Below are 25,897 nucleotides of genomic sequence, written 5' to 3' on the forward strand. Positions count from 1 at the left end.
TTCACCAGCTTTAGGCAGGAAACATGAGCCAGCCTGCAAAGAGGACGAGAGATTTGCTCTGTTTTAAAACAGTCACAGGAAACCTCATGGGGCAAGCGTGCTCCTAATTCTGACTGGTGTTTTTCGGGTGAGCTTCTGGCAGCATGGTGTTGCCAACTGAACACTAAACTGTAAAATGTGTACTCAATCTCCTTCAAAGGAACAAAAAAAACAGTTTCCAAAAGTAAGTTTCCAGAAGATTAAAGAGGCTCTAACTGGTGGTGGAATGCCATAAGCAGGGAGGGTTGGGAACACACAGAGGGCAAAATGAAAAGGAACAGTAAGTTGTTAATTTTTTACCCCTCCAATGGCATAAAACACCATCTCTTCATGCAGCCAGTTCCCAAAGGACTTTCCAACATGTTTAAATTCTGCAGTCAACAATACTGCATATTTCAAGGGTAGAATCTGAGATTTCTCTCCACAGCCCCAAATCCCAAGGCTCCTGAAAAGATGTGGGTTGCACACCTGTCGACGAGTTCAGTTAGTGGACCAAAGACTAATGGGAAATTTTAACCCAACCATGTCGGTCCCTCCCAGATTCCATGCAATGAAAACACTGCTGCTTTACAAACACAATTGAGACCTTGAATTCCAAAACTTTATAAACAACGATGCAACATCAATGCATGAGATTTCAAATTCTTAAGCACATTTCCCCCCTAAAAATGCAGGACCTCTTATTTCCTCTTCCAAATGTGCAGCTGGCTTTAAGGGCTGTGTGCGGGTCTGTTTTTTAAAAATACCACCGTCCCCAACCACCACTGGCAAAGTAAGAGGTGGTGTGACTTTGCTCCAATTGCAGAAAGCACTTAACAAAAGGCGTTTGACGAGCTGAGATGGCTCGGCTGTCAAACCAAGCTTAAAATCCTCTAGGCAAGGAAAATGGTTTCCAGTGAGGGGGGGGGGGGCTCTCCCAGCTAAGCACAGCCTCACATTAATTCAGGACCAAGTATGGGCAGACAAAAAGGAAGGGAAACATCTTGCCCCCTTCAGAAATCTTCTCCCAAGCAGCTGTTTTCCTTCACCAGCTGGATTTGTTATTAAGATTTATGGCCCAGCAACGCTGCGTTCCGGTGGAAGACTGGCTCTGATGCGACACGGAGACCATCCATCATCTTCTAGCAGAAGACACAGCATTATGTGCTAGCTTGAAGGAGTTCAGTTCATCTTTCCATCGGCGCAATGGGACATGGCTCCATCCAACGTTCTGGGCCTTACAGTTCCTGGTGTCATTCATCCCAGCCAGGGCCTCAAGGCAGGTCTTTTCGATGGATCTTCCAAGCAAGTCTTCTGTGTGTGTGGATCTCCTGCATCACAGAAACCGCCAGGCTTGTGGGGTGGGGACGAGCCCCAGTCTGGTGGAACAAGATGCAGTTAATGGTCTCTGGGTACAACTGCATTTCTGCAAGTCTCCTATCTGAAGTGAGTGGCCAAAAGCGAGGGTTAGTATTCCCATTAAAGGCAGGAAAAGAAACCAAAGTTTCCACCACACAGGAGGAGGGCACTTTGGGCTGGCGGTTCCTCAGAGAAGCATCTGAATTACTCCTTGCGGAGGAAGGCCCAATGGCCTTGCTAGATTTGATGGCCGCGTCCCTAAATCCAGCCTCTTAACCATCCTGTTGAAACAGGGGTGGGGTGGAGGGAAGGAATAGGCATTAAGCATACAAATGCAAGAGGGGTTATGACTTATGGCAGCCGGGAAAAACACAGAAAGGAAGCACCAGAATTTGTGAAGGGTAGGAGGAAATATTAGGTTTCAACAGCCAAGCTGGTAGTCCTCATTGTTTTGATGCCAATAGTGACTGATCAAGCAGGAATGGGTTTTAGCCTTGCTTCACAAACACATACAATACAGTGGTGCCTCGCAAGACGAAAAGAATCCGTTCCGCGATTCTCTTCGTCTAGTGGTTTTTTTGTCTTGCGAAGCAAGCCCATTGACGGTTTAGCGGCTTAGCGCTATTAGCGGCTTAGCGGCTTTTAGCGGCTTAGCGGATCAGCTGATAAGCGGCTTAGCGGCTTAGAAAAGGGGGGGGGAGGAAAAAAAAGTCGGAAAAACTCGCAAGACATTTCGTCTTGCAAAGCAAGCCCATAGGGAAATTCGTTTTGCGAAGCGCCTCCAAAACCGAAAACCCTTTCGTCTAGCGGGTTTTCCGTCTTGCGAGGCGTTCGTCTTGCGGGGCACCACTGTACTAAAGCAGCCCAGCAACTCTTCCCAACCTGTGGACCGCCAGATATTTTGGACTTCCAACTCCCAGAAATGGCAGCCCGCGTCGCCAGTGGTCAGCGATGATGGGAAGTGTCATCCACCAAATATTTGGAGGGTGACAGCCTGGGAAAGGCTCAGCTTCATCGGAGGTCCCATCTAATCTAGCATTTCCAACCACCACCAGGCAGAACCTGAAGGAAAGAGCCCCCACCTCTGCTGTGTGGGCCAACAGGTTTGCTCTTTTGCAGGTAGACTGCACGCCAACATGGAGGCTCCAATTAGCTAATATTAAATGTCCAATATTAAATGTTGGAATTGGCCAGGTCACGGGTCACCACCAACCCTTTTAGGTCTATGGGCACATTTGGATTTTTGAGTGAGCGCTGTGGGCTGTCTCGGATCACTTTCCCCTCTCCTTTCCCCAAGAATCAGAAAGAGAAAAAACACACTCGGCTTCCCCAAGGAATCTGGGAGAAAGTTGAATCTGGGAGAAGCAAACTGAACTTCGACAAGGGCATAGAGCTGAAAAAAGAAGTGGGAAAGAGCGACTATATTCAAACTCCCTCCTTTGGCTCTATGTCCTTTCCAACGGAGAAAAGGGATCCTCACAAGCTTGCCACCCCATGGCCAAAGGGGCAGGGCCCCCAAATGTGTTAGGTGTACCAGGAGAAGACCTCAAAGTTGCACCCACAGGTGCCATCCGAACCCCTTGCCTAGGTAAAGGTAAAGGGACCCCTGACCATTAGGTCCAGTTGTGACCGACTCTGGGGTTGTGGCGTTCATCTCGCTTTATTGGCCGAGGGAGCCGGCGTACAGCTTCCGGGTCATGTGGCCAGCATGACTAAGCCGCTTCTGGCGAACCAGAGCAGCGCACGGAAACGGCGTTTACCTTCCCGCCAGAGCGGTACCTATTTATCTACTTGCACTTCGACGTGCTTTCGAACTGCTAGGTGGGCAGGAGCAGGGATTGAGCAATGGGAGCTCACCCCGTCGCGGGGATTCGAACCACCGACCTTCTGATCGGCAAGCCCTAAGCTCTGTGGTTTAACCCACAGTGCCACCAAGTATTCAGACAAGTAGATGTGTTGGAGACTTCAGCCAAACTGGAGAGGAAGCTTGGGCAATTTAGGTTATGTAACATTTAAAAACGGGCCCAGCCCAGTTACATAACGCTGCCTTCTCTTCCGCTGACATAATGAGCAAGCGAGCAAAACATGCAACTCTCAGCCTGTATCACCTAGATGGATACCCTCTGCTGGACAGATCCAGGCCCAAGGCTTGCACTGGGAAGAGTGAAAATGATGCGAAGGCAAGGAAGCAAGTTTAAAGCTTTTTGGTTTAACACTTCCAAATTTCAGCTGCAGAGAAGGACAGGCAACCTGTCCCAGAATCCTCCGCATGGTACAGTGGTGCCTCGCAAGACGAAATTAATCTGTTCCATGAGGCTCTTCGTCTAGCGGTTTTTTCGTCTTGCGAAGCAAGCCCATTGACAGCTTAGCAGATTAGCGCTATTAGCGGTTTAGCGGCTTTTAGCGGATCAGCTGATAAGTGGCTTAGCGGCTTGGGAAAAAAGGGGGGGAAACCCGCAGGAACTCGCAAGACATTTTCGTCTTGCGAAGCAAGCCCATAGGGAAATTCGTTTTGCGAATCGCCTCCAAAATGGAAAACCCTTTCGTCTAGCAGGTTTTCCGTCTTGCGAGGCGTTCGTCTTGCGGGGCACCACTGTATATTCCCCTCCCCACCTGAGCCGAGGGGGCCACAGCTGTAAACCGCAGCTCATCCAAAAGCAAGTTAAAATACTAAACTATTGCTGGCTAAAGCTCAAACACCAGATGACCCACAACCCTCTGTAGAGATAATTCCAGGAATAAGCTGCCACAGCAAACACACCTCCAAGGTACAGATCTATCTCACCAGCTACAATATTCGGCACTTCCACAGCATATTATTATTATTATTATTATTATTATTATTATTATTATTATTAAATTTTGTATTCTGCACCCTATACCTGTAAATCTCAGGACAGTTCACAACATAAAATGACAATATACAAAAGACAAAAGACAGAATAAAAACAAAAGCAACCCAGTTAATTCCCCCTTCCACAACACATTTAAAAGGGCTTTTGATAGCCTATGTGCAGACTGGCTGAAAACACAGCCTTCCCTTTTCTCTCTCCCCTGAGTGAGCACCAGTGTGGTTGCCGTGTACTGGGAGAACTGGGAGACCAGGGCGTCCCCGCCTGCCACCTTACTGGTCCCTAATGGGTGCCAGCCTCCACTCGTGAACATAATAGATGCTCTGCTAAACCCTAGGAACTTAAAAAGAGCCTGTTGGATCCCACCCATCTAGCCTAGGCAAGCAGGATTTGAACGCAGGAGCTCTCTCCTGTTCCTGTGGCTTCTCGGCTTGCCCAAGGAATCTGGGGAAAAGTTGAATATGGGAGAAGCAAACTGAACTTCAACAAGGGCATAGAGCTGAAAAATCAGCTGATAATCAGGAGCACCGCTGCCTCCAGCAACAGAGGTACAGCATAGTCTCTGTGCCCAGTAATAACTGACAGCCTTCCTGCCGTTAATCTGCCTAATCCTCTTCTCAAGCCATCTAGGTTGACGGCCCTTGCAGCTTCCTGTGGCAGGGAGTTCCACAGCTAAACTCCACGCTGCACAGAGGACTTCCTTCTGCCTGTCTTGAACCTCCCAAGGTCTTTCCCTCCCAGCTCATCGAGCTCTCGGCCGTTTCCCTGTAACCTCGACGCCACAACCAGACAAATCACCTTGACCATCTCTCTCGAACCCGCCACCCTCCGTCAAGCCCTGACTTAAGACTCTCTGAAGACGTGAAAGCAAACACTCACCCCGGGGGTCCGTAGGGGCCGCTCAGCCGCCTATCATGTACCATGTGGACCTGGGGGGGCGCGGGGCTTCGGTACGGAGCCCGGTCGTACACCAAGTTCTGACATGAAGCCAGCTTGGATTCCAGGGCCTAGAAGCAAAGGCAAAGTTAGTTTCAGTTCGGAAGCCCCAGGAAAGAGAGATGGGGAAGCAGAGAGCATATCTGTTATTTGGCATGGACCAGGTCAGGTGGGGAAACAGGATTCCCGGTCTTAATGGCTCGTGAGCAAATCAGTTTTCACAGAACTGCATAGTTGGAAGGGACTCTAAGCATCACCGACTCCAACCCCTGACAATGAAAGAATCTTTTGCCCAAAGTGGGGCTTGAACCCTCAACTGAGCTATCCGAGCACACTGGAGGTTTTTTTTTGGGGGGGGGGTACATGGAAGGAGAGTACATGGGAAACTCACACCGGGGGGGGGGGGGATCTGCCAGCTTTCGCCCCACAAAACAGATCCGTGGCGGTCCCAGCAACATTCTCATTTTTTAAGGTGACATGGAAACTGCAACTAATCCAGAATGCGGCAGATAGACTGGTGACTGGAGGCGGCAGCCAAGACCATATAACACTGGTCTTGAAAGACCTAAATTGGCTCCCAGTACGTTTCCGAGCACAATTCAAAGTGTTGGTTCTGACCTTTAAAGCTCTAAACAGCCTCGGTCCAGTATACATGAAGGAGTGTTTCCACCCCCATCGTTCTGCCCAGACACTGAGGTCCAGCTCTGAGGGCCTTCTGGCGGTTCCCTCGTTGCGAGAAGCCAAGTTACAGGGAACCAGGCCTTCTTGGTAGTGGCGCCTGCCCTGTGGAACACCCTCCTACCAGATGTCAAAGAGAAAAACAACTACCAGACTTTTAGAAGACACCTGAAGGCAGCCCTGTTAAGGGAAGCTTTTAAAGTTTAGGTTATTTTAATATTCTGTTGGGAGCTGCCCAGAATGGCTGGCGAAACCCAGCCAGATGGGTGGGGTATAAATTATTATTATTATTATTATTATTATTATTATTATTATTATTATGGCAAAAAAGCTGTTGATTCAAATCTAGTTGCTGACCAGGGCTATAGAGGCAAGAAGTGTGCTACCTTGAGCTCCCTGGAGGGCATAAAAGGTGGGGTATAATTGTCAAAAATAATTACACAGTGATCTTGGAAGGGCCGAATTGATTTCTTAAAATGTCCTTCATCCTACAGCTTTCAACTGACCCTGTATTCCAAACGGGGCCAGGGCAAACAGGCCCCAAGTACTCACCCCAACTTTTCGGAGGAGATCTCCCACAATGTTTAGCACGGATATTCGGGCAGCTGGTGTAAGCGGAGTTGCGCTGTAGCTGTCCTCAAGACCTTTAGGAAAGGATATCTTCATTCACACAAATAGTACAAAAAGAGCCAGGCAGAAATTCTGCACCCTTGGAACGTAAGCTGACTCAGCAAGTGACTAGCCCTCAACGCTACACCCTTGTGAAAATTAACTGAAACATAGCAATCCTGTACTCAAAACAAACATGGAAAGTCAGTTGATCATTATGGTGTCGGAAGCCGGCAGCCAACAGAAGGAATGATGCGCTCGCCACAATATATTGAGGTTCTACGTAAGAGAGTTATTCCAGAGCTGGAAAAGAGGTATCCTGACGGTACTGGGATATTGCAGCAGGACCTAGCCCCCTGTCACACATCAAAAGTGGTGAAGAAATTCACGACAGAGCAGCAGATACAGGTACTTGATTGGCCAGGGATTTCCCCCGACGGAGGGATTTCCCATTGAGAATTTGTGGGCTATATACAAAAGTCGCCTCTGTGCTGCAGACTGTACGACTATGGAGAAGCTCATTCAGGCGCTGATTCAAGTGTGGTCCAGGGATCCAAAAATCAACAGTGACTGTTCAAAACTAGTAGACTCCATGCCAAACTGTGTTCAAATGTTGCTTAAAAACAGCGGAGATCATATCCGTTACTAATATACATATACAGTGGTGCCCCGCAAGACGAATGCCTCGCAAGACGAAAAACTCGCTAGACGAAAGAGTTTTCCGTCTTTTGAGGTGCTTCGCAAGACGAAAAAACCGCAAGACGAAGAGACTCGCGGAACGGATTAATTTCGTCTTGCAAGGCACCACTGTATGTGAGTTTTGTACAATAAAATACATTGCTTGTTTCAATTAATTTGCACAAGGGTGTACAGGTATAGGTTTTCAAGTATAGGCTCAGAAGCCATTCTCAGAAGCCATTCTCCTCTTGCTGATAGCTAACACACCAAGAATCCTCTTTTCAGAAGATGTGAAAGCACCATTGGATCCCCAACAGAATCTGGAGGGCCACAACATCCCCTGGCTTAGAAGGAGTTGAAGGAACGGATCCAGGTAAATTCTTACTTCCTTTCCACTCCCCAACCTGCAGTGCTTCTTCACTTTACACACCCTGGCCTAATTCCCAGCCTTATTACAGTCATACCTTGGATCTCAAACTCCTTGGGCTCCCAAACAAATTGGCTCCTGAATGATCGAAACCCAGAAGCGAGCACTCTGGTTTCCGAACGATTTTCCGAATGTCCTGTGCGGCTTCAGGTTGGCTGCAGGAGCTTCCTGCAGCCAATCGGAAGCCAAAACTTTGGTTTCCGAACGTTTTGGAAGTCGAACAGACTTCCGGAATGGATTCCGTTTGACTTCCAAGGTACGACTGTAGAGTGAATTGGGCCGCATTCAAGTATAGTAAAACGCACTGTGCAGCCGCTGCTTTAAGTGCCCACAAGGGGGAGCTGTTGCACAACCCGGGCCTGATATTAGATGGCTGAAAAGGGAGTTACGTCTTAAAACTGGGTATATAAATTAAATAATAAAAATAAGACATACCTCTTCTGGGTGTTCCTGGGGTGCTCATTCCACTGCTGAGCCCCCGATGGCCTACAGGGGTGGAAGGCACAGAGGAAGTGGCCTGGACTGCTGTGTCCATCCGATCTACTTCCAGCGAATCTTCTTTGGAGGCCCGCGGTTTCTCCTTCTGCTGCACAGCCAGCTCCTGGCGTAAGTCTGGAAGGGGAGGGGAGAAGAGCATGACGGACAGCGATAGCCGCTGTTCTCTTCCCATCCATTTGACACAGTTAGGTTAAAAAAGGGAGACATCCCTAAAGCACAAATCTGATGGTTGAACCCATCTTCCCTTTTCTCTCTTGTAAGGGGGGAAATGAAGAGCAACGGCAGCTTTTTGAGGGATCCATTCCTCTACGGTGGAAAGGGGTTCCCTAGGAGCCTCTTTCCTCCCAAGCGCAAAAGAGAGCCAGCAAAGGGTTCAAGTGTCGGACTAGGACCTGGGTTCGAATCCCCGTTCAGCTGCGCAGGTTGCCGTGTGACCTTGGGCCGCCACAGTCTCTCAGCCTAACCTGCCTCACAGGGTTGTTGCGATGATGAAACAGGGATGGGGTGGGTAGGGGAGACCCACGGCCGCCCCCTTGTGCTCCTTGGCAGCATGAAAAGGTGGGATAAAAATGGAAGCGCAGGCCAAGAGTCAGCTTTGCAGGCAGTGGGTTTAACTCCCAGCAGCGCTGGGAAGAGACTCCCGGCCTGGAACCCGGGAGAGAGGGTTGCGAGTCAGTGCAGGCAACCCTGAGCTGGACAGACCAATGGTGCGACTCGGGAGAAAGTGGTTTGCGATGATTTTTTTTGCCTTAAGCCAAGGAGAGGGTTGGGGAAAACTTATAACTTATCCTAAAGACCATTGTAAACCATTGTTAGTAGGGTTGGAATATCACTTGTGGCTTAAGGGTGAATCTTGGGTACAAGGCAGAGAGAAAAGATCTGGATTACAGTGGTACCTCGGGTTAAGTACTTAATTTGTTCCAGAGGTCCGTTCTTAACCTGAAACTGTTCTTAACCTGAAGCACCACTTTAGCTAGTGGGGCCTCCTGCTGCTGCCGCGCCACCGGAGCATGATTTCTGTTCTCATCCTGAAGAAAAAGTTCTTAACCCAAGGTACTATTTCTGGGTTAGTGGAGTCTGTAACCCGAAGCGTCTGTAACCCGAGGTACCACTGTATTATAAAAGATGCAGGAGGAAAGGATTAATAGTTAGGACCCACAAAGCAGAGGAGGGAACTTCAGGTGATTCCTTAGAATCTAGTTTTTATGTTGTATGCTGGATATGTGATTGCAAAACTTCAATCTGAAAAACCAAATAAATTTCATTTAAAAAGAAAAGAACAAAAAGAGGAGGCGAACGAACACCCAGCCCTTTCCTAACCTCTGGCTTCATCTTTCAGCCGCTGCACCGATTCCAAGAGGTTTTCCTTCTCGTCCAGCTCGCTCTCCAGGAAGGCGTTGTGTTCAATGGCCTGGTTCATGCGCTGCTCAAAGTCTTCCAGAGACATTATTGTGGCTCTGCAGAGGAGGAGAAAGACGGCGCTAGAATGGGCAAACTCAGCAACCTAATAAAGGAACCGAGGTCAGGCTGAGTAGACTTGGGTTCAAATTCCAAGCCGGCAACCTGCCAGCTTTCGCTTTGAACCACCTCGCACCTGGCCCCCAGAAAGTCCCTGACAAGGGAATGCGGCCCCCGAGCTAAGAAACGTCCTGTCCAAACCCTGGGGGGGGGCTGGGCTTCACCACCCACCACAAGGGAACCCCCTTTTGGGTCAGTACCTCTTGGCTCTTTCCAGGTCGTCGTTGGCTTGCTCCAGCTCCCGGATGTATTTCTGCAGCTGGTCTTTGACAGCCCTTGTCTGGGCGAGCTCTCCCTCCAGGGTGGAGATCTGCTGGTAGCCTTCGGAGTGCTGGGTCGTGATCTTCTCCTAATTGCGGAATCACAGAGTTGGCACAGTTGGGAGGGGTCTGAGGGTCATCTAGCCCAACCCCCCCGCAATGCAGGAATCTCAACGCGTGGGTCCCCCTTCCAATCTGAAACCACGCCGGACCCTGCTTAGCTTTAGCAAATCCAAGAGCACTGTGGGAACCTGGGCTCCAGCGCGGCCCTTGCTAGCTCCCAGAAAGCCCTCTGCAGGAAAATGCAGAGGGAATTTCATAGATAGATAGACAGACAGATAGGTTTTTTTTTGTATTTTCTGTTTTACAATTGAAAGTACAGTCATACCCCGTGTTATGTTTGCTTCATGTTACGTTTTTTCAGGTTGAGTCCCGCGGCGACCTGGAAGTACCGGAAAGGGTTACTTCCGGGTTTCGCCACTCGCACATGCGCAGAAGCATTAGATTGTGCATCGTGCATGCGCACAAGCACCAAATCACGCCGCGCACCTGCGCAGATATGGCGCTTCAGGTTGCAGGCTTCTCATGTTGCGAACGGGCCTCTGGAATGGATCCCGTTCGCAACCAAAGGTACCACTGCACTCCTTTATACATCAATGACTTCCCTTCTTATTTTACATTTCATAAATCCCTGGATACAGTGGTACCTCGGTTTAAGAACAGTCCTGTTTACGAACGATTCGGTTTACGAACTCCGCAAAACCCGAAGTAGTGTCTTGGTTTGCGAACTTTACCTCGGTCTAAGAATGGAATCTGAACAGTGGAAGCGCACCGGCGGCGGGAGGCCTCATTAGGGAAAGGGCGCCTCGCTTTAAGGACGGTTTTGGTTTAAGAACGGACTTCCAGAGCGGATTAAGTTCATAAACCGAGGTATCACTGTATTTTACAAAACTGAACTATTTGGTGTTCCATTATTACATCCATCAAAACTTATTTACACTGTTTAAGTTATCTTAATGTTGACAGCATTTTCAACCCATCGTGCTTTTTAGATTGAGCCAAATGCAACACCTTTTGCAATACCGGTAGGAAATGGAAGGTAATGAGCAACAGGCAAATTAATTTTACCGCCAAAAAGGAATTTACAGTCTCTTCTAAGTCAAAAAGCCCAAAACTCTCAGCCACACAGAAACACAGGAAAAAACAAAGTGGGGAAGGCTCTCTGTTTTGGGCCCCACTGATGCAGTTTTTGGTGGGCTGGTTTGGCCCTGCTCAACAGCGAGTCCCTACGTGATGACATGGGGATTTCTGCAGGAAAAATGCTCCTTTGCCCCAGACTCCTCTTGCTGCAAACTCTGCAGTCAGTCTCAAGAAACACACACACTTGGGTGGCCTGGCAAGCTCTCGGGTGGCTACCCAGATTCTGGCTCGCGTCCTCGGAGCCCGTTGCTGGAGAAGGCCGACCCTTGAGCACGGGATTCGCACCCGGCACCTGGCCTGCTCTGCCACCACCCAGCTGGAACAGGCCACCAGCTGGTCGGAGCATCAATAGCCCCTCTGTCCTTTCCCTTCCTGGGCGATGATGCTGTTCTTTGGCTCGGAGGGATGAATGAGCCAATTGTCAGGAGAGTTTCGCCTCTCGCGGAAAAGCATTTCTGCCTTGGGGCAAGGCAGGGATAAACCACATCCATTCAGCCCCACCCCACCCTGGGCTTTCGTTTATTTATTGCATTCCTGCCCCGCTGTTTTTCTCTGAGGAATTCAAGAAGATGTGCAGGATTTACCCAAAGAGCAACCCTGTGCGGTAGGTCAGGCTGAGAGTGGCAGCGACTGGCCCGAGACTAAGAGAGAATTTGAACCCTGGTCTCTCCTGGGTCCTAGCCCAACGCTCTAATCCCTACACTGTCATGTCTGTCTCTTATTATAGCAGGTCGGCCCCAAAGCAGGAGGGTCAGGGACCTGGCAGGACCAAACTCACACTCCGAACCCCACACAGAGCTCAGCCCCCCTAAAAAATATCTGCATTCACTAAAGGTAAAGGGACCCCTGACCATTAGGTCCAGTCGTGGCCGACTCTGGGGTTGCGGCGCTCATCTCGCTTTACTGGCCAAGGGAGCACACGGAAACGCCGTTTACCTTCCCGCCAGAGTGGTACCTATTTATCTACTTGCACTTTGACATGCTTTCAAACTGCTAGGTTGGTAGGAGCAGGGACCGAGCAACAGGAGCTCAACCTGTCGCAGGGATTCGAACCGCCAACCTTCTGATCAGCAAGCCCTAGGCTCTGGGTTTAGACCACAGCGCCACCCACGCCCCCAAGTTGCCCATAGCCAGGTGCAAAATGCGCCTGGCAAATTTCAAACACTGTCCATAAATCACTGGCCCCTGATCATCTTGTGCCACACACTCCTCAGAGCCCAACCAGCCCCTGGCTGGACGCAAGGAAGAAGATAGGCGTGTGGGGGCTGCTTGAGAGCAAACAGAGGTGCATAGTGCATTGCCCATTTGCTGTAATAGACCAGCCTCCCCTGCCATCAAGCACTCTGCAAATTATATCTCATAAATGTTTTGGGGGAGTGGGGGCAGACTGAACATCCGCCGAACACACAGCCATAGGTAAAGAGACCCCTGACCATGAGGTCCAGTCATGGCCGACTCTGGGGTTGCGGCGCTCAATTGGACTCTGAGGTTGCGGCTTTATTGGCCGAGGGAGCCGGCGTACAGCTTCCAGGTCATGTGGCCAGCATGACTAAGCCACTTCTGGCGAACCAGAGCAACGCACGGAAACGCCATTTACCTTCCCGCCAGAGTGGTACCTATTTATCTACTTGCACTTTGACGTGCTTTCAAACTGCTAGGTTGGCAGGAGCAGGGACCGAGCAACAGGAGCTCACCCCGTCGCAGGGATTCGAACCGCCAACCTTCTGTTTGGCAAGCCCTAGGCTCTGTGGTTTAACCCACAGCGCCACCTGCGTCCCTTTGCAGGATCATAGACTCATGGAAATCTAGAGTTGAAAGGGACCCTGAGGACCATCACTCCCTGCAATGCAGGAATATGCAGCTGCCCCGTGTAGGGATCAATACGATACGATCCTCTTTATTGTCATTGTCCCATACAGAACAACAAAATTGAAAAAATCTACATCAGACATTCAAAAACCAACAGGCCTGCTATCCCAGCTTGGTTAGCCCCCTAGAAACTCTGATACCCCATAATTAAATACAATATATTCCCATAGAGACTACCTTACACTGCATTTAAAACCAAAATCGCATTTGAATAGATACTGTTTCTCTCTCTTTTTTTTAATAAGATATTTATTAAAGTTTTCCATGAATAGATACTGTTTCTCAGGCGGCTAGTTCTAGTCTTTATAGCCCTGTACCTTCTTCCAGAAGGCAGAAGCTGAAAGAGATCATTTCTGGGGTGCACATTATCCTGCGCTATCTCTGCAGCTTTCTTATGGCACCTGGAAGCGTAGATTTGATCCAAGGTGGGCTCGAACCTGCAACCTTGGCACTATCAGCATCATGGGCTAACCAACTGAGCTAACACAACTCAAGACTGAAGGTCTGGCTAGATCAGCATCATGCTCCCCACTATAGAACAAAATCTGATGCCAGCCGGATGTCCGCAGGAAGGCAGGAATCCACACACACCCACACCCCCCCTCGTGGTTTCTGCTCCCCAGAAAACCGGTACGCAGTGGTATAACTGCTGCTGAGCCTGGAGGCTCCGACACCTCACCTTGACCAACTCAATCTCCATCCTTAGCCTGCTGTTTTCCGAGAGAAGGTCTTTGTTCCGCGACTCCACCTGCTGCAGCTGCGCCTCAAGTTCGGCCTCATACTCGCGGCTCCCTTCCTGAAACTCCCGAAGCTCCTCCTGGGCGTTCTCAGCGCTGGAGGGGGCGACAAAGCCAGGCTCAGAGTCAGCGCCCTCCTCACCACTACAAATTCCGCAAAGCCACTTCCGCCCTGCAGAGGAGGTGGGATTGCGGGCGTCAGGGCCCCACCACGCACGCGACGGCTGAAACCCAGCCAACACGCGATTGGGGGGATTCCTGGTCGCGTCACCTCCTGGCCAGCCAATCGGCTGGCTGTGGGGGTGTGGCCTGCCCTATTTAAACCAGGACATGGCCGGGGATCTCCCTCTTTCCCACCTGCCATCTGTTCCTGCTTTTCCCACTCTCCCGTCCTATAAGGTTTTCATTCCTTGACCTTGCTATGGACCTTGGTTGGTCGCCCTTGAGGGGCCTGGTAGGAATTTTCCCACTTGGCAAATTGGCACCAGCCACTTGGTTTTCGCCTACCTCGTAGCAAATCGTCACAACCTTCTGGGTATTGGCATTTCTGGGTATTATGCATTGGTATTGGTATTGTTCTATAGATGGAAGAGGGGAGGAAGCGCCATCACCTGCCCCACATATTGAAGGGTAGTCCGATAAAGGATTCCGGGGGGGCGTGGCCTGTCTGAAGCCTATGGAGGTGAGGGCCTAAGGCACGCCCCCTATCAGTGACCCCAGGGCAGTTCCTAGTTGATGTGCATCAGCAGGACTCCCCCTACTGGTGCTTAACCCTTCCCAGACTTCTAGCAGACAGGCTGAAGCCGGATATAGTTGGTTAGGACCAATGCCTAAGCCAATAACGCTCATCACCTGTAACCAATAAAGTTGTGGCCTTATTTAGCCCATTAACCTTAATTGTGTCATGTGTCTTTATTTCCACTGGCGGGGGGGAGAGAACTTGCTAATTTCAAATTTAAAGGATTCACTTCCCCTCTGGTTTCCAGACGTACAGGCAAGCCAAGTTCAGTTTGGTTCCAGCCATTGGCCTGGAAAAGAGGGATTGATCGCTAACCATTCCGGGAACTGTAGCACTAGGAGGAGAAACAGGGGTTCTCCTAGCAACTCTTTGCACCCTCAGCAAACTACAGTTCCCAAAATTCTACACGGGAAGCCATGACTGCTTAAAGCGGTATAATAAATGTATAATGCAGTTGGGGCCTAAGCTGCTGAGGTCAGGGAATCAGGTGATAATAATGAAACTGGTCCCTGCCCTGAGGGGCTTACAATGGCACAGAAGTGAGCATTTCAGGGTTGCAAAGCCCCCCACCTTGCCCATATCACAGAAGGACATCTAAATGCTTTACCACTGCTTGTATTTCGCAGCCAGCTCCTTCCAGTGGTTCCTTTCTTCTTCCACTGAGCCAAACTGTTTCCTTTCAGCGTCGTTCATCGTAGAGGCTCTCTAGCATCGTTTCCTACAAAGGGGGGTGCAGGGGTAGAAGACAGGAATGAGAATTTTTCCCCCCTACCCAAAGGCTTTTCTATAGCTGACGGAATCTTAATGCAATGCCCAGTTGCCGGCATAAAGGAAAGATGCTGGGCCTGGGGATTATCTAATGCTTATTTCCCCTAAATTGATTTCTGAATTTTGAATTTTATTCTTATTCATGTTTTTATAATGTATTTTATGCTGCTTTTACAATTAAATGTTTTAAATTTGTTGTTAAATTTGCTGAGCCCGGTTTTTGAACCGGGAAGGGCGGGGTATAAATAAAAAATTATATTAATAATTATTATTACAGTGGTACCTCTGGTTACGTACTTAATTCGTTCCGGAGATCTGTTCTTAACCTGAAACTGTTCTTAACCTGAACCACCACTTTAGCTAATGGGGCCTCCCGCTGCCGCCACGCCACCGGAGCACGATTTCTGTTCTCATCCTGAAGCAAAGTTCTTAACCCGAGGTATTATTTCTGGGTTAGTGGAGTCTGTAACCTGAAGTGTATGTAACCTGAAGCGTATGTAATCCGAGGTACCACTGTAGTATTATTATTATTATTATTATTATTATTATTATTATTATTATAATATTTATTTATGCATGTAGATAATCATTGCAGAGCTTTATGCAGCAATCCCAAAAGGAGCAAGACCTACAGAACTGAATGAGACTTCTTGGGGGAGATCCGTAGCTCAGGGGCAGAGAATCTGCCTTGCATGCCAAAGGCCCCAGGTTCAAATCCCCGACATCTCGAAGTTGGGCTGGGAGAGACTTCGGTCTGACACCAATTTGATGGACCAATGATCTGCCTCTATATAAAGCAGCTTCCTCTGTTGCTATAAAATCACAAAAGAGTAGCACTGGAAGGGACCTCTGAGGGTCATCCAGTCCAACCCCTGCAATGCAGGAATCTTTTGCCCAACTTGGGGCTTGAACCCATGATCCTGAGATTAAGAGTCACATGCTCTACCGACTGAGCTACCCCTGTATAGCTATGTTATTTCCAAATAAACTTCAGAGTGGAGAAAAAAAGCCACTAAACTAAATTCATTTTTGGCCATTTAACTTGCCATGGTTCTCAACCTGTGGGTCCCCAGATGTTGTTGGACTACAACTCTCATCATCTGTGAGCTCTGGCCTTGCTAGCTAGGGGTGATGGGTGTTGTAGTTCAACAACATCTGGGGACCCACAGGTTGAGAAAGGCTGAAGGGATTTATAGATGCATGTATGTTTTTTTCTGTTGTTAATATTTTGTTATTTTTGTTAATTCATTGTGTGTGTTTCTTAAGTAAGAAAACTAATAAAAAGCACACGCACTCTCTCTCTCTCTCTCTCTCTCACTCATTCACTTTTGGCCATTTAACCTTATCTATATAGTCATTTTATTTATTAAATTTATATCCTGAGGATCGCAGCATAAAAAAGCAGAACACATACCACAGTAACAAAGAGAGTAGCAATACTGTATGCCCCTCCCTGCCCCAAAGTCGCTGCCTTGCAAGATTAAAGGACGTCTTGGATATTTCTAAAAATAAAACTTTCCCCCCCAACAACACTTAAAATAAACACCATAGGTTAAAAATAGAAAGCGAGAACATGTGGCTGCCACAGACATGCAGAAGGACCATGGAGAGCGTGCGAAGGGCCCAACTCAACCAACGCCAACCCAGCAGTGCTGGCAAGAGTCTTCCAAAGGAGAACCATGGACTTTCCCAAATCCAATTACGAGCTCCCTTTGCAATTTAGTTGACATTACTTTCCCATAGAAAGTAATGCAAACTGGATTAATCCGTTCCAGACTTTTAAAAACAATCCCTAAAACAACAATTTAACATGAATTTTACTATCTAACGAGACCATAAAAATGAAAGCAATAAACAATTTACTGCAGCCACTCAATCAATTAATCAATCAATCAGTAGCTGAACTGGGTTCCCCACAGTCACATAAATAAACAAAAAAGCCACAAAAATAAAAATAAATAGCAAAAAGAGACAGACCTCAGTGTAACACTCAAAACGGAAGTGTGGCAAATAGAGCATGTTTGGCTTCCGAAAAAAGTTCACAAACTGGAACACTTACTTCTGGGTTTGCAGTGTTTGGGTTCCAAGTTGTTTGAGTACCAAGGCGTTTGAGAAACAAACTACCTCTGTATGGTGTAAATGTGACAAAATGTTCCAAATAAAAATGGCAATCAACCCACAACAAACACCAAGTAACTTCTGCTATTGACACCAACGTAAAAAGACTCAGACACAGACGGATCCAGGAGGCAGACGGCCAGGAGGAGCTTCCTTCCTTTAAGTAGAACAGCTGGTCATAAACATTACAAAACAAAGCCTGAGTCACAGAGGAACTGGAAGTTTTAGTGGGTGGAGACCGCAAGTCAGAAGGTGCAGGGAGAGAAGGAATGTCAGCTTGCTTTCTACGTCCCACTAAGCAATTCTGGACTTCTCCAAACCAACTTCCTCTCCAAAACAATTACTTCTTAAATATTTGCGGAGCGCTTTTCAAAAGCGCCCTATACAACAGTTGCAGGGATGTTCAGGATTGGAGCCAATGCTAGCCCTACTCACTGTAGACCCATTGAAGCTAATGAACATAATCAACTTAGGCTCATTAAATTCCATGGGTCTGGTCCGAGTCGTAGTTGGGGGGAAACTGGCGACGGACGTCATCGGAACAGCAAATCCCACCCCAACATTTTTAAAAGTCTGTTATTTGTTTCTACCTGTATATTCCTAGTTCAGGGGTCAGCAAACTTTTTCAGCAGGGGGCCGGTCCACTGTCCCTCAGAACTTGTGGGGGGCCGGACTATATTTTGGAAAAAAATATGAACGAATTCCTATGCCCCACAAATAACCCAGAGATGCATTTTAAATAAAAAGACACATTCTACTCATGTAAAAACACGCTGATTCCATCTGCGGGCCGGATTTAGAAGGCGATTGGGCTGGATCCAGTTTGCTTGTTTTCTCCTGCTCTGGAGAGTAGGACCCAAGCCAATAGTTTCAAGTTACAAGAAAGAAGATTCTGTCTAAACATCAGGAAGGACTTTCTGGCAGCAAGAGCTGTTCGACAGCGGAACGGTCTCCCCCGGGACGTGGTGAACTCTCCTTTCTTGGAGGTTTTAAGGCAGAGGCTGGATGGCCATCTGTCATGGATGCTTTAATGGAGATTCCTGTATTGCAGCGGGTTGGACTAGAGGACCCCAGGAGTCCCCTCCAACTCTTCATAATAATAATAATAATAATAAAAAACAAAAAAACAAAAACAAAAAAAATTCCTTCCAGTAGCACCTTAAAGACCAACTAAGTTAGTAGTAGACTAACTTAGTTGGTCTTTAAGGTGCTACTGGAAGGAATTTTTTGTTTTGACTATGGCAGACCAACACGGCTACCTATCTGTAACTAATAATAATAATAATAATAATAATAATTTATTATTTATACCCCACCTATCTGGCTGGGTTTCCCCAGCCTCTCTGGGCGGCTTCCAACCGAATATTAAAAACAATACAGCATCAGACATTAAAAACTTCCCTAAACAGGGCCACCTTCAGTTGTCTTTTAAAAGTAAAATACAGTGGTACCTCGGGTTACAGACGCTTCAGGTTACAGACTCCGCTAACCCAGAAATAGTACCTTGGGTTAAGAACTTTGCTTCAGGATGAGAACAGAAATCGTGGTGCGGTGGCGTGGCAGCAGCAGGAGCCCCCATTAGCTAAAGTGGTACCTCAGGTTAGGAACAGTTTCAGGTTAAGAACGGACCTCCGGAACAAATTAAGTTCTTAACCTGAGGTACCAGTCTAGCTGCCGCATTCTGGATTAATTGCAGTTTCCGGGTCACCTTCAAAGGTAGCCCGACGTAGAGTGCATCTACAGTTCTATGAAACCAATTTGCAATTTTACAATGGCGTTAAGAACATAAGGAGAGACTGAATTCTGCATCAGGCCAAGCATTCTGTTCTCCCAGTGGAAGTCTGCAAGCAGAGCGCAGAATCTCTCTCACCTGCTATCCCCAAAAGTGATATTTAGAGGCCTCCAGCAGTGTGGGGCAGTTTTGCACTGTGAGGAGGTTTGCATTTTCTTGTAAATCTGCCAGCTTCAATCCCTGTGAGGTGCTTAAAAGGGTAGTCTATAATAATTTTTGTTCAGAAGCCCACCAACAGGTTATGGGGTCCCTTGTTGTCATCCTCCAAAATGTGGCCCACTTTTACTTTAATGCCTCCATATATGCAAAATAGTATCATACCACTTTAAACACTTGTGGCTGTCCGTCTCCCCCAAATAATAATCTTGGGAGCTGTAGTTTGGTATGGATGCTGAGGGTTGTTAGGAGACCCCTGTTCCCTTCCCAAAACTACAACTCCCAGTTCATTCCTTTTCCTAGGAAACTCTTGGAGGGGAACATGGGTCTCTCAACTTCCAGAACCCATAACAAACTACAGCTCCCACAATCCTTTGGGGGATGCCAGGGCTGCTTAAAATGATACTGCTTTAAACATACAGGGCAGACAAGGCCGAAAATCTACTCTGCACTTCATCAGAAGAAGCCCAGCATGCAATATTAAAAGATGCTCTGGGGTTGGCAGATGAAGGTGATGGACTATATGGAATTAGCGGAAATGACTGGCAGAATCCGAGACCTGGGAGAAGAGTTGGTGGAAGAAGATTGGAAGAAATTTAAAGACTACCTGCAGAAACATTCTAAAATTAATGAATGTTAAAATGATGTTGGATTGAAAACAAGTGGTATTAGCAACAAAGTTGAAAAGAGTATGCAATAAGTGAATTGATAATGGGTGAAAACATAGAATTTTGACACGTTAAGATACAGTTAAGATAAACAAAAGAAGGTAAGGATTTGCTGATCTGATTATGTAAATGGGAATACAAAAAGGGAAGGTGCGAGGAGGTCAGGAAAATAAGGATATGAGTTATAAAGTTAGCAAAAGAATAATGTTTTTTTTTCTTTTTTCTTTTTGCTATTTTTCTTTATAATTATTTTTTTGTATTATGTGTATTTTCCTGTTTTGTGTTTTTTCTTTTCTGTTGTATTTTGCTAAAACTTTAATAAATATCTATTTAAAAAAATAAAAGATGCTCTGGGGAGGATATTGTTGACATCTGTGGATGTATGCCTCCAATGTAAAGACTCCCCAGTTGTACAGAACTTTTTGCTAGACATAACTGGGGAGGTGTTTTTTTTGGTGGGAGGTAGAAGCCCCTATTTTAACTTATGCACCAATCAAAACTATTTCTGGGATAGTGATAAATTATTTATTATTATTATTATTATTATTATTATTATTATTATTAGGAGAAGGGGAAGAGTAAAGGAAATCATTAGAAATGAACATTTTCATCTCACATACAGCAGGTCAATTGCATCCAGACCATGTTCACATGCAAAACTACACACTTATGGGGAGAGGCAGTGTGCCGATCCTCTCCAAGTGCAAATGACCGCAGAGAAAGCTGCTCTACAGCAGTATGGTGTAGTGGTTAGAGCAGCCTTTCGCCACCCGGAGTCCACCTGGATGTTGTTGGGACTACAACTCCCATCATCCCTGACTGCTGGCTCCTCTCACTAGGTCATGATGGAAACTGTAGTCCAAAAAACCCATCTGGGGATTCAAGGTTGAGAAAGGCTGGGTTAGAGAATGGGACTCCTCAGGGTCCAAACCTTCCTGGACCATGAAGCTCTCCCAGTGAGTTGTGACCTTGGGGGGGGGGGAGCACCTGCCTCTCAGCCTCACCTACCTCGCAGGGCTGTTGTGGGGAATAGATATGGGGGGGAGGGAAGGATCACGTACGCCACCCTTGGGCTTCTTGGAGGGGGGGGGAAATGGTGAGATATAAATGCAAAAAAATTAAGAATCCAGTACGTAATTCAGTCCAGCGGGGCGTACAAATGGCAGTGGGGAAAGACCCCCCCCCGGGGGTGGGGGCGGAGGGGGTGAAAGCGAGGCTTCTTTCTTTTATCTTTAAAGGTCCTCCCCCCCCCAAAAAAACAACAACAACTGGGAGCTCTCAAAGGCTACAAGAGTGCCTCAGAAAGTGGATCCATAGTGAAAGGCGGCGGGGGGGGGGGAGAGATTTGCTGGCTTCCTCTCGATCTTTAAGGGACCCCCCCCCCGCGGGGTTTCTGTTCCCTTCTCAACTTCCCTTTTCGCCTGCTCTTTCGGGGGGGGGTTGTCCAAGTGATTGCGGGCAAAAGCTCCAACCAGCCCTTGGCTCACCTTGTATTTTCTCTTTTTTTCTACTTAAGCAGAGTCGCGCCGGCAGCAACAGCCTCCGCCCGCCTTCCTGCTCCGGTTCCGCTCCGGATCAAAAAAAAAAAAAAAACAGGCTGCAAAGTCCTCGCACCGGCTCGCCCCGTTTGCCCGATCCGAAACATTACAACCAGGCTCTGCGCGGACTCCCATTGGCTGCCGGGTCACGCGGCTCCGCAGGGCTCCTCCAATCAGCGCCGGTGGAACGCGGCTCTTGGAACGTTGAAAGTTTTGTGTCTCTTCTCTTCCCTTTTGATTCCTCCCTCCTTCCCTCCCTCTCAATGGAATGTTTTGAATGACGTAGCAGGGGGCGGGATTTGGGGAATGGCCCAGATCATTGAAGAAAAGACCAGGAGGAATCGGGGCGGTACAATCCGAATTCTGTCCTTTTCACGCCTTACTTTTCTGGTTCAAAAGTGCTGGTGTTAGTTGAGCGGTTCTAAAGCGTTGTGTACCCGACAGAATGCGAATGACTTCCAGCCCTGCTTGGCTGCGCACACTGCAACGCAGTTACACGGGAGTAAGCCTCATTGACCATAAAGAAGGCTTAGTCACAGATAGGTAGCCGTGTTGGTCTGCCATAGTCAAAAAAAAATAAAAAAAAATCCTTCCAGTAGCACCTTAAAGACCAACTAAGTTAGTTCTTGGTATGAGCTTTCGTGTGCATGCACACTTCTTCAGGTACACCTGTCATTAGGCAGATGGGCTCCCTCAGGCAGCTGCTTTTAGATGTCACAAAATAAAAGCAAATTGTTAGTCATTCAATTTATCACCACAGCATTTTTACTGCCAGGGAGGCCGCATATGGGAATAAAGAAGGCTGATCGCCGAAGAATTGATGCTTTTGAATTCTGGTGCTGGAGGAGACTCTTGAGAGTCCCATGGACTGCAAGAAGATCAAACCTATCCATTCTGAAGGAAATCAGCCCTGAGTGCTCACTGGAAGGACAGATCCTGAAGCTGAGGTTCCAATACTTTGGCCACCTCATGAGGAGAGAAGACTCCCTAGAAAAGACCCTGATGTTGGGAAAGATGGAGGGCACAAGAAGGGGATGACAGAGGACGAGATGGTGGGATAGTGTTCTCGAAGCTACCAGCATGAGTTTGACCAAACTGTGGGAGGCAGTGGAAGACAGGAGTGCCTGGCATGCTCTGGTCCAGGGGGTCACGAAGAGTCAGACACGACTAAAGGACTAAAAAACAACAACAAGCCTCATTGAACATTGCAGGCCTTAATTCTGAGTAAACGTGTTCAGGACCGCGTTGATTTTAAGCCTTGCTGGATCTAGGGCCGCAGGAATTAGAAGGGACTCGGGCATCATGTAGGCTACACATACACACACCCGCAACTCACAACAGTATTTTGCATAAAAAGAAAAACTGCACAAGGATTCAAGAAGCCTTACAACAACCCTGAAAGATAGGCCTGAAAGATAGGCAGATGGGCTCCCTCAGGCAGCTGTTTTTAGATGTCACAAAATGAAAGCAAATTCTTAGTCATTCAGTTTATCACCACAGCATTTTTACTGCCAGGGAGGCCGCATATGGGAATTTCTGCCTCAGGTAAAATAAGTAACTTGATCAGTCTTGGGTGAAGAAGAGAAGAGGAGTTTGGATTTGATATCCCGCTTTATCACTACCCGAAGGAGTCTCAAAGCGGCTAACATTCTCCTTTCCCTTCCTCCCCCACAACAAACACTCTGTGAGGCAAATGAGGCTGAGAGACTTCAGAGAAATGTGACTAGCCCAAGGTCACCCAGCAGCTGCATGTGGAGGAGCGGGGAATCGAACCCGGTTCACCAGATTACGAGTCCACTGCTCTTAACCACTACACCACACTGAGATGCAAGATGTCTTGGGCTGGTCCTTTGCACATTATTGCAGATGTAGCCTTATCTGTCCCCCCCCCTCCAATTAATATCCATAAACTTATATATTGTTTCAGAACATTACAGAAGCCATTTATTATAAAAAAACCCAATTGCATATAAGGCGGCACACACAGATTTAATCTTCGTTAAGGCACTTGACTTTCCCCCAGAGAATCCTGGGAACCAGGAAAAACTACAGTTCCCAGCACCCTTAAACTACAGTTCCCAGGATTATTTGGGGGAAAGTCATGCACTTTAAATGTATGGTTTGTGTACTGCCTAAGGCCTAAGAGCCTCTGGCTAGTTATATAATAAGGGAGTGTGGTATCATTTATTCCAGGGTGGGGAAGCTCGGGTGCAGGAGCCAAGCCTTTATTATCCAACCCTTGCGAACCTCCTCAGCCACACACAACCTTTTCGCAGGCCACACCCCTTATTAGTTTTGCCTTCACCCTCCACAAGTGTTTTTGTCTCACTGTTCCGTATCCAGGGCCGCCTTTACCTGGGGGTGCAAGGGGTGTGGGGCACTGGGTGCCGAATTCTAGGGGCGCCCGGCACCCGCTGCTGAAGCCGCCTAAGCTCTTAACTATCTACCTGTTATGAAATAATAAATAATTTTGATCAAGCTAGAATCACAAAATACATATATATCAATATCAATGTGCAGATGATGCCCAGCTCTACCTCTCTTTCAAATCAGAACCAGTGAAGATGGTGAAGGTCCTGTGAGTGTCTGGAGGCGGTTGGAGGATGGATGGCGGTTAATGGATTGAGGTTGAATCCTGACAAAACAGAAGTGCTGTTCTTGGGGGATGGGGCAGGCTGATGTGGAGGACTCCCTGGTTGGTCCTGAATGGGGTAACTGTGCCCCTGAAGGACCAGGTATGCAGTCTGGGAGTCATTTTGGGCTCACAGCTGTCCATGGAGGCGCAGGTCAGTGCTGTATCCAGGGCAGCTGTCTACCAACTCCATCTGGTACGTAGGCTGAGACCCTACCTGCTTGCAGACTGTCTCGCCAGAGTGGTGCATGCTCTAGTTATCTCCCGCTTGGACTACTGCATTGCGCTCTACGTGGGGCTACCTTTGAAGGTGACCCAGAAACTACAACTAATCCAGAATGCGGCAGCTAGACTGCTGACTGGGGGCGGCTGCCGAGACCACATAACACCAGTCTTGAAAGACCTACACTGGCTCCCAGTGCGTTTCCGAGCACAATTCAATGTGTTGGTGCTGACCTTGAAAGCCCTAAATGGCCTCGGCCCAGTATACCTGAAGGAGTGTCTCCACCCCCATTGTTCTGCCGGACACTGAGGTCCAGCGCCGAGGGCCTTCTGGCGGTTCCCTCACAGCGAGAAGCAAAGGTACAGGGAACCAAGCAGAGGGCCTTCTTTGTAGTGGCGCCTGCCCTGTGGAACTCCCTCCCATCAGATGTCAAAGAGATAAACAACTACCTGACATTTAGAAGACATCTGAAGGCAGCCCTGTTCAGGGAAGTTTTTAATCTGTGACATTTTAATGTATTTTTTATCTTTGTTGGAAGCTGCCCAGAATGGCTGGGGAAACCCAGCCAGATGGGCGGGGTACAAATATTATTATTATTATTATTATTATTATTATTATTATTATTATTAACCTAGGTATTACCAAAATGTATACTTACTGTTTCATTAAAGGACTTGTACTCATTTACCAAGTGCTTGATTCAACGACGGCACTTGTTCTCAATGGTGCCGTGGACACAAAATTAACTCTTACATCAAAAGATGTGGTGTCTGACATAAGCATAATAAAAGTTAACTTGGGGGCTAAACTAAATTTGGGGGTGCTGGGCGGATCTTTGCACCCCGGCAGTGCATATGCTAAAGACTGCGCTGGTCGCATCCTTGAACTCGGATGACTCTTTCCTGTCTGGATGCAGGATGGAGAGGTCTCTGTGTGTAGAAACTAGCCAAATGTTGGCATTTGTCTTTCTGGAGAGACAATGGAGTGCACCTCTGGGGGTGAAGTCATACCACTGCGTTAGGAAGCTGCACCAGCAAAAAGACAGTTGGAAAACTATATATACACAAATAAAGCTGTATTCGATGGATGAAAGGATATATGATTTCTGAAATGATTGAGAATCACAGAGACAGAGAAGTTTAAAGTGTTAAAATTGACATGTGGAAAATAGGGAAAAAAACAAGGAGTGGCAGGACTGAGGTTTGGAGATATGTTTCAAGGTCCAGATTTGGAGATATGTTTCAAGGTCCAGATTTGAGCAGATTTGTAAGCCACTCTTCAGTAATGGGGCTCTCAGGGTGGTGTACAATGTAAAAACAAATCAGAATAAATGCATTTAAAAACAGCAATGAAGTCACAGAAGCCACAGCAAAAACACAGCTATACAGTTGCAGATAAAACGTTTCAAATGTGTTGTGAAGTGCAATATGCATATGTGACACAAGATGGCGACAGTGAGCTATGCGAAATTCATTTTATTTTTCAAAACGTTTTCAAAGCATTTTCATAGCGTTTCTTATATGTTTGTAGATTCCACCACTTAGCACTTACACGGCACTTCAGAATTGTTAAAATAATAGAGGCAATGCTCGCATTTCAACTGTCTTCAGTTGTTTTTGTAAAC

The 25,897-nt window shown here is 47.5% G+C and overlaps 1 protein-coding gene across 3 annotated transcripts; it reads right to left on the bottom strand.

Moving 5' to 3' along the window:
• Positions 1-626: 626 nt before the first annotated feature.
• On the bottom strand, positions 627-21,540 carry NDE1 (nudE neurodevelopment protein 1). 3 transcript variants are annotated; one of them, XM_081840010.1, is made up of 9 exons: positions 21,368-21,535; positions 14,986-15,096; positions 13,582-13,735; positions 9,774-9,922; positions 9,376-9,512; positions 7,993-8,169; positions 6,396-6,487; positions 5,109-5,236; positions 627-1,397 (listed from the first exon to the last, which is right to left on the bottom strand). In XM_081840010.1, the coding sequence occupies exons 2-9, from the start codon at positions 15,069-15,071 to the stop codon at positions 1,355-1,357; spliced, it is 966 nt and encodes a 321-aa protein (XP_081696136.1). In that variant the 5' UTR covers positions 15,072-15,096; positions 21,368-21,535; the 3' UTR covers positions 627-1,354. The 3 variants fall into 3 exon arrangements, with proteins under 3 accessions (XP_081696136.1, XP_081696135.1, XP_081696137.1); XM_081840009.1 differs by lacking the exon at positions 21,368-21,535 and adding an exon at positions 17,206-17,408; XM_081840011.1 differs by lacking the exon at positions 627-1,397 and adding an exon at positions 1,404-1,658 and having other exon boundaries at positions 21,368-21,540.
• Positions 21,541-25,897: the final 4,357 nt, after the last annotated feature.

The sequence above is a fragment of the Podarcis erhardii genome (assembly GCF_964252035.2).
Source record: "Podarcis erhardii genome assembly, chromosome: 14".
Classification (NCBI taxonomy): domain Eukaryota; kingdom Metazoa; phylum Chordata; class Lepidosauria; order Squamata; family Lacertidae; genus Podarcis; species Podarcis erhardii.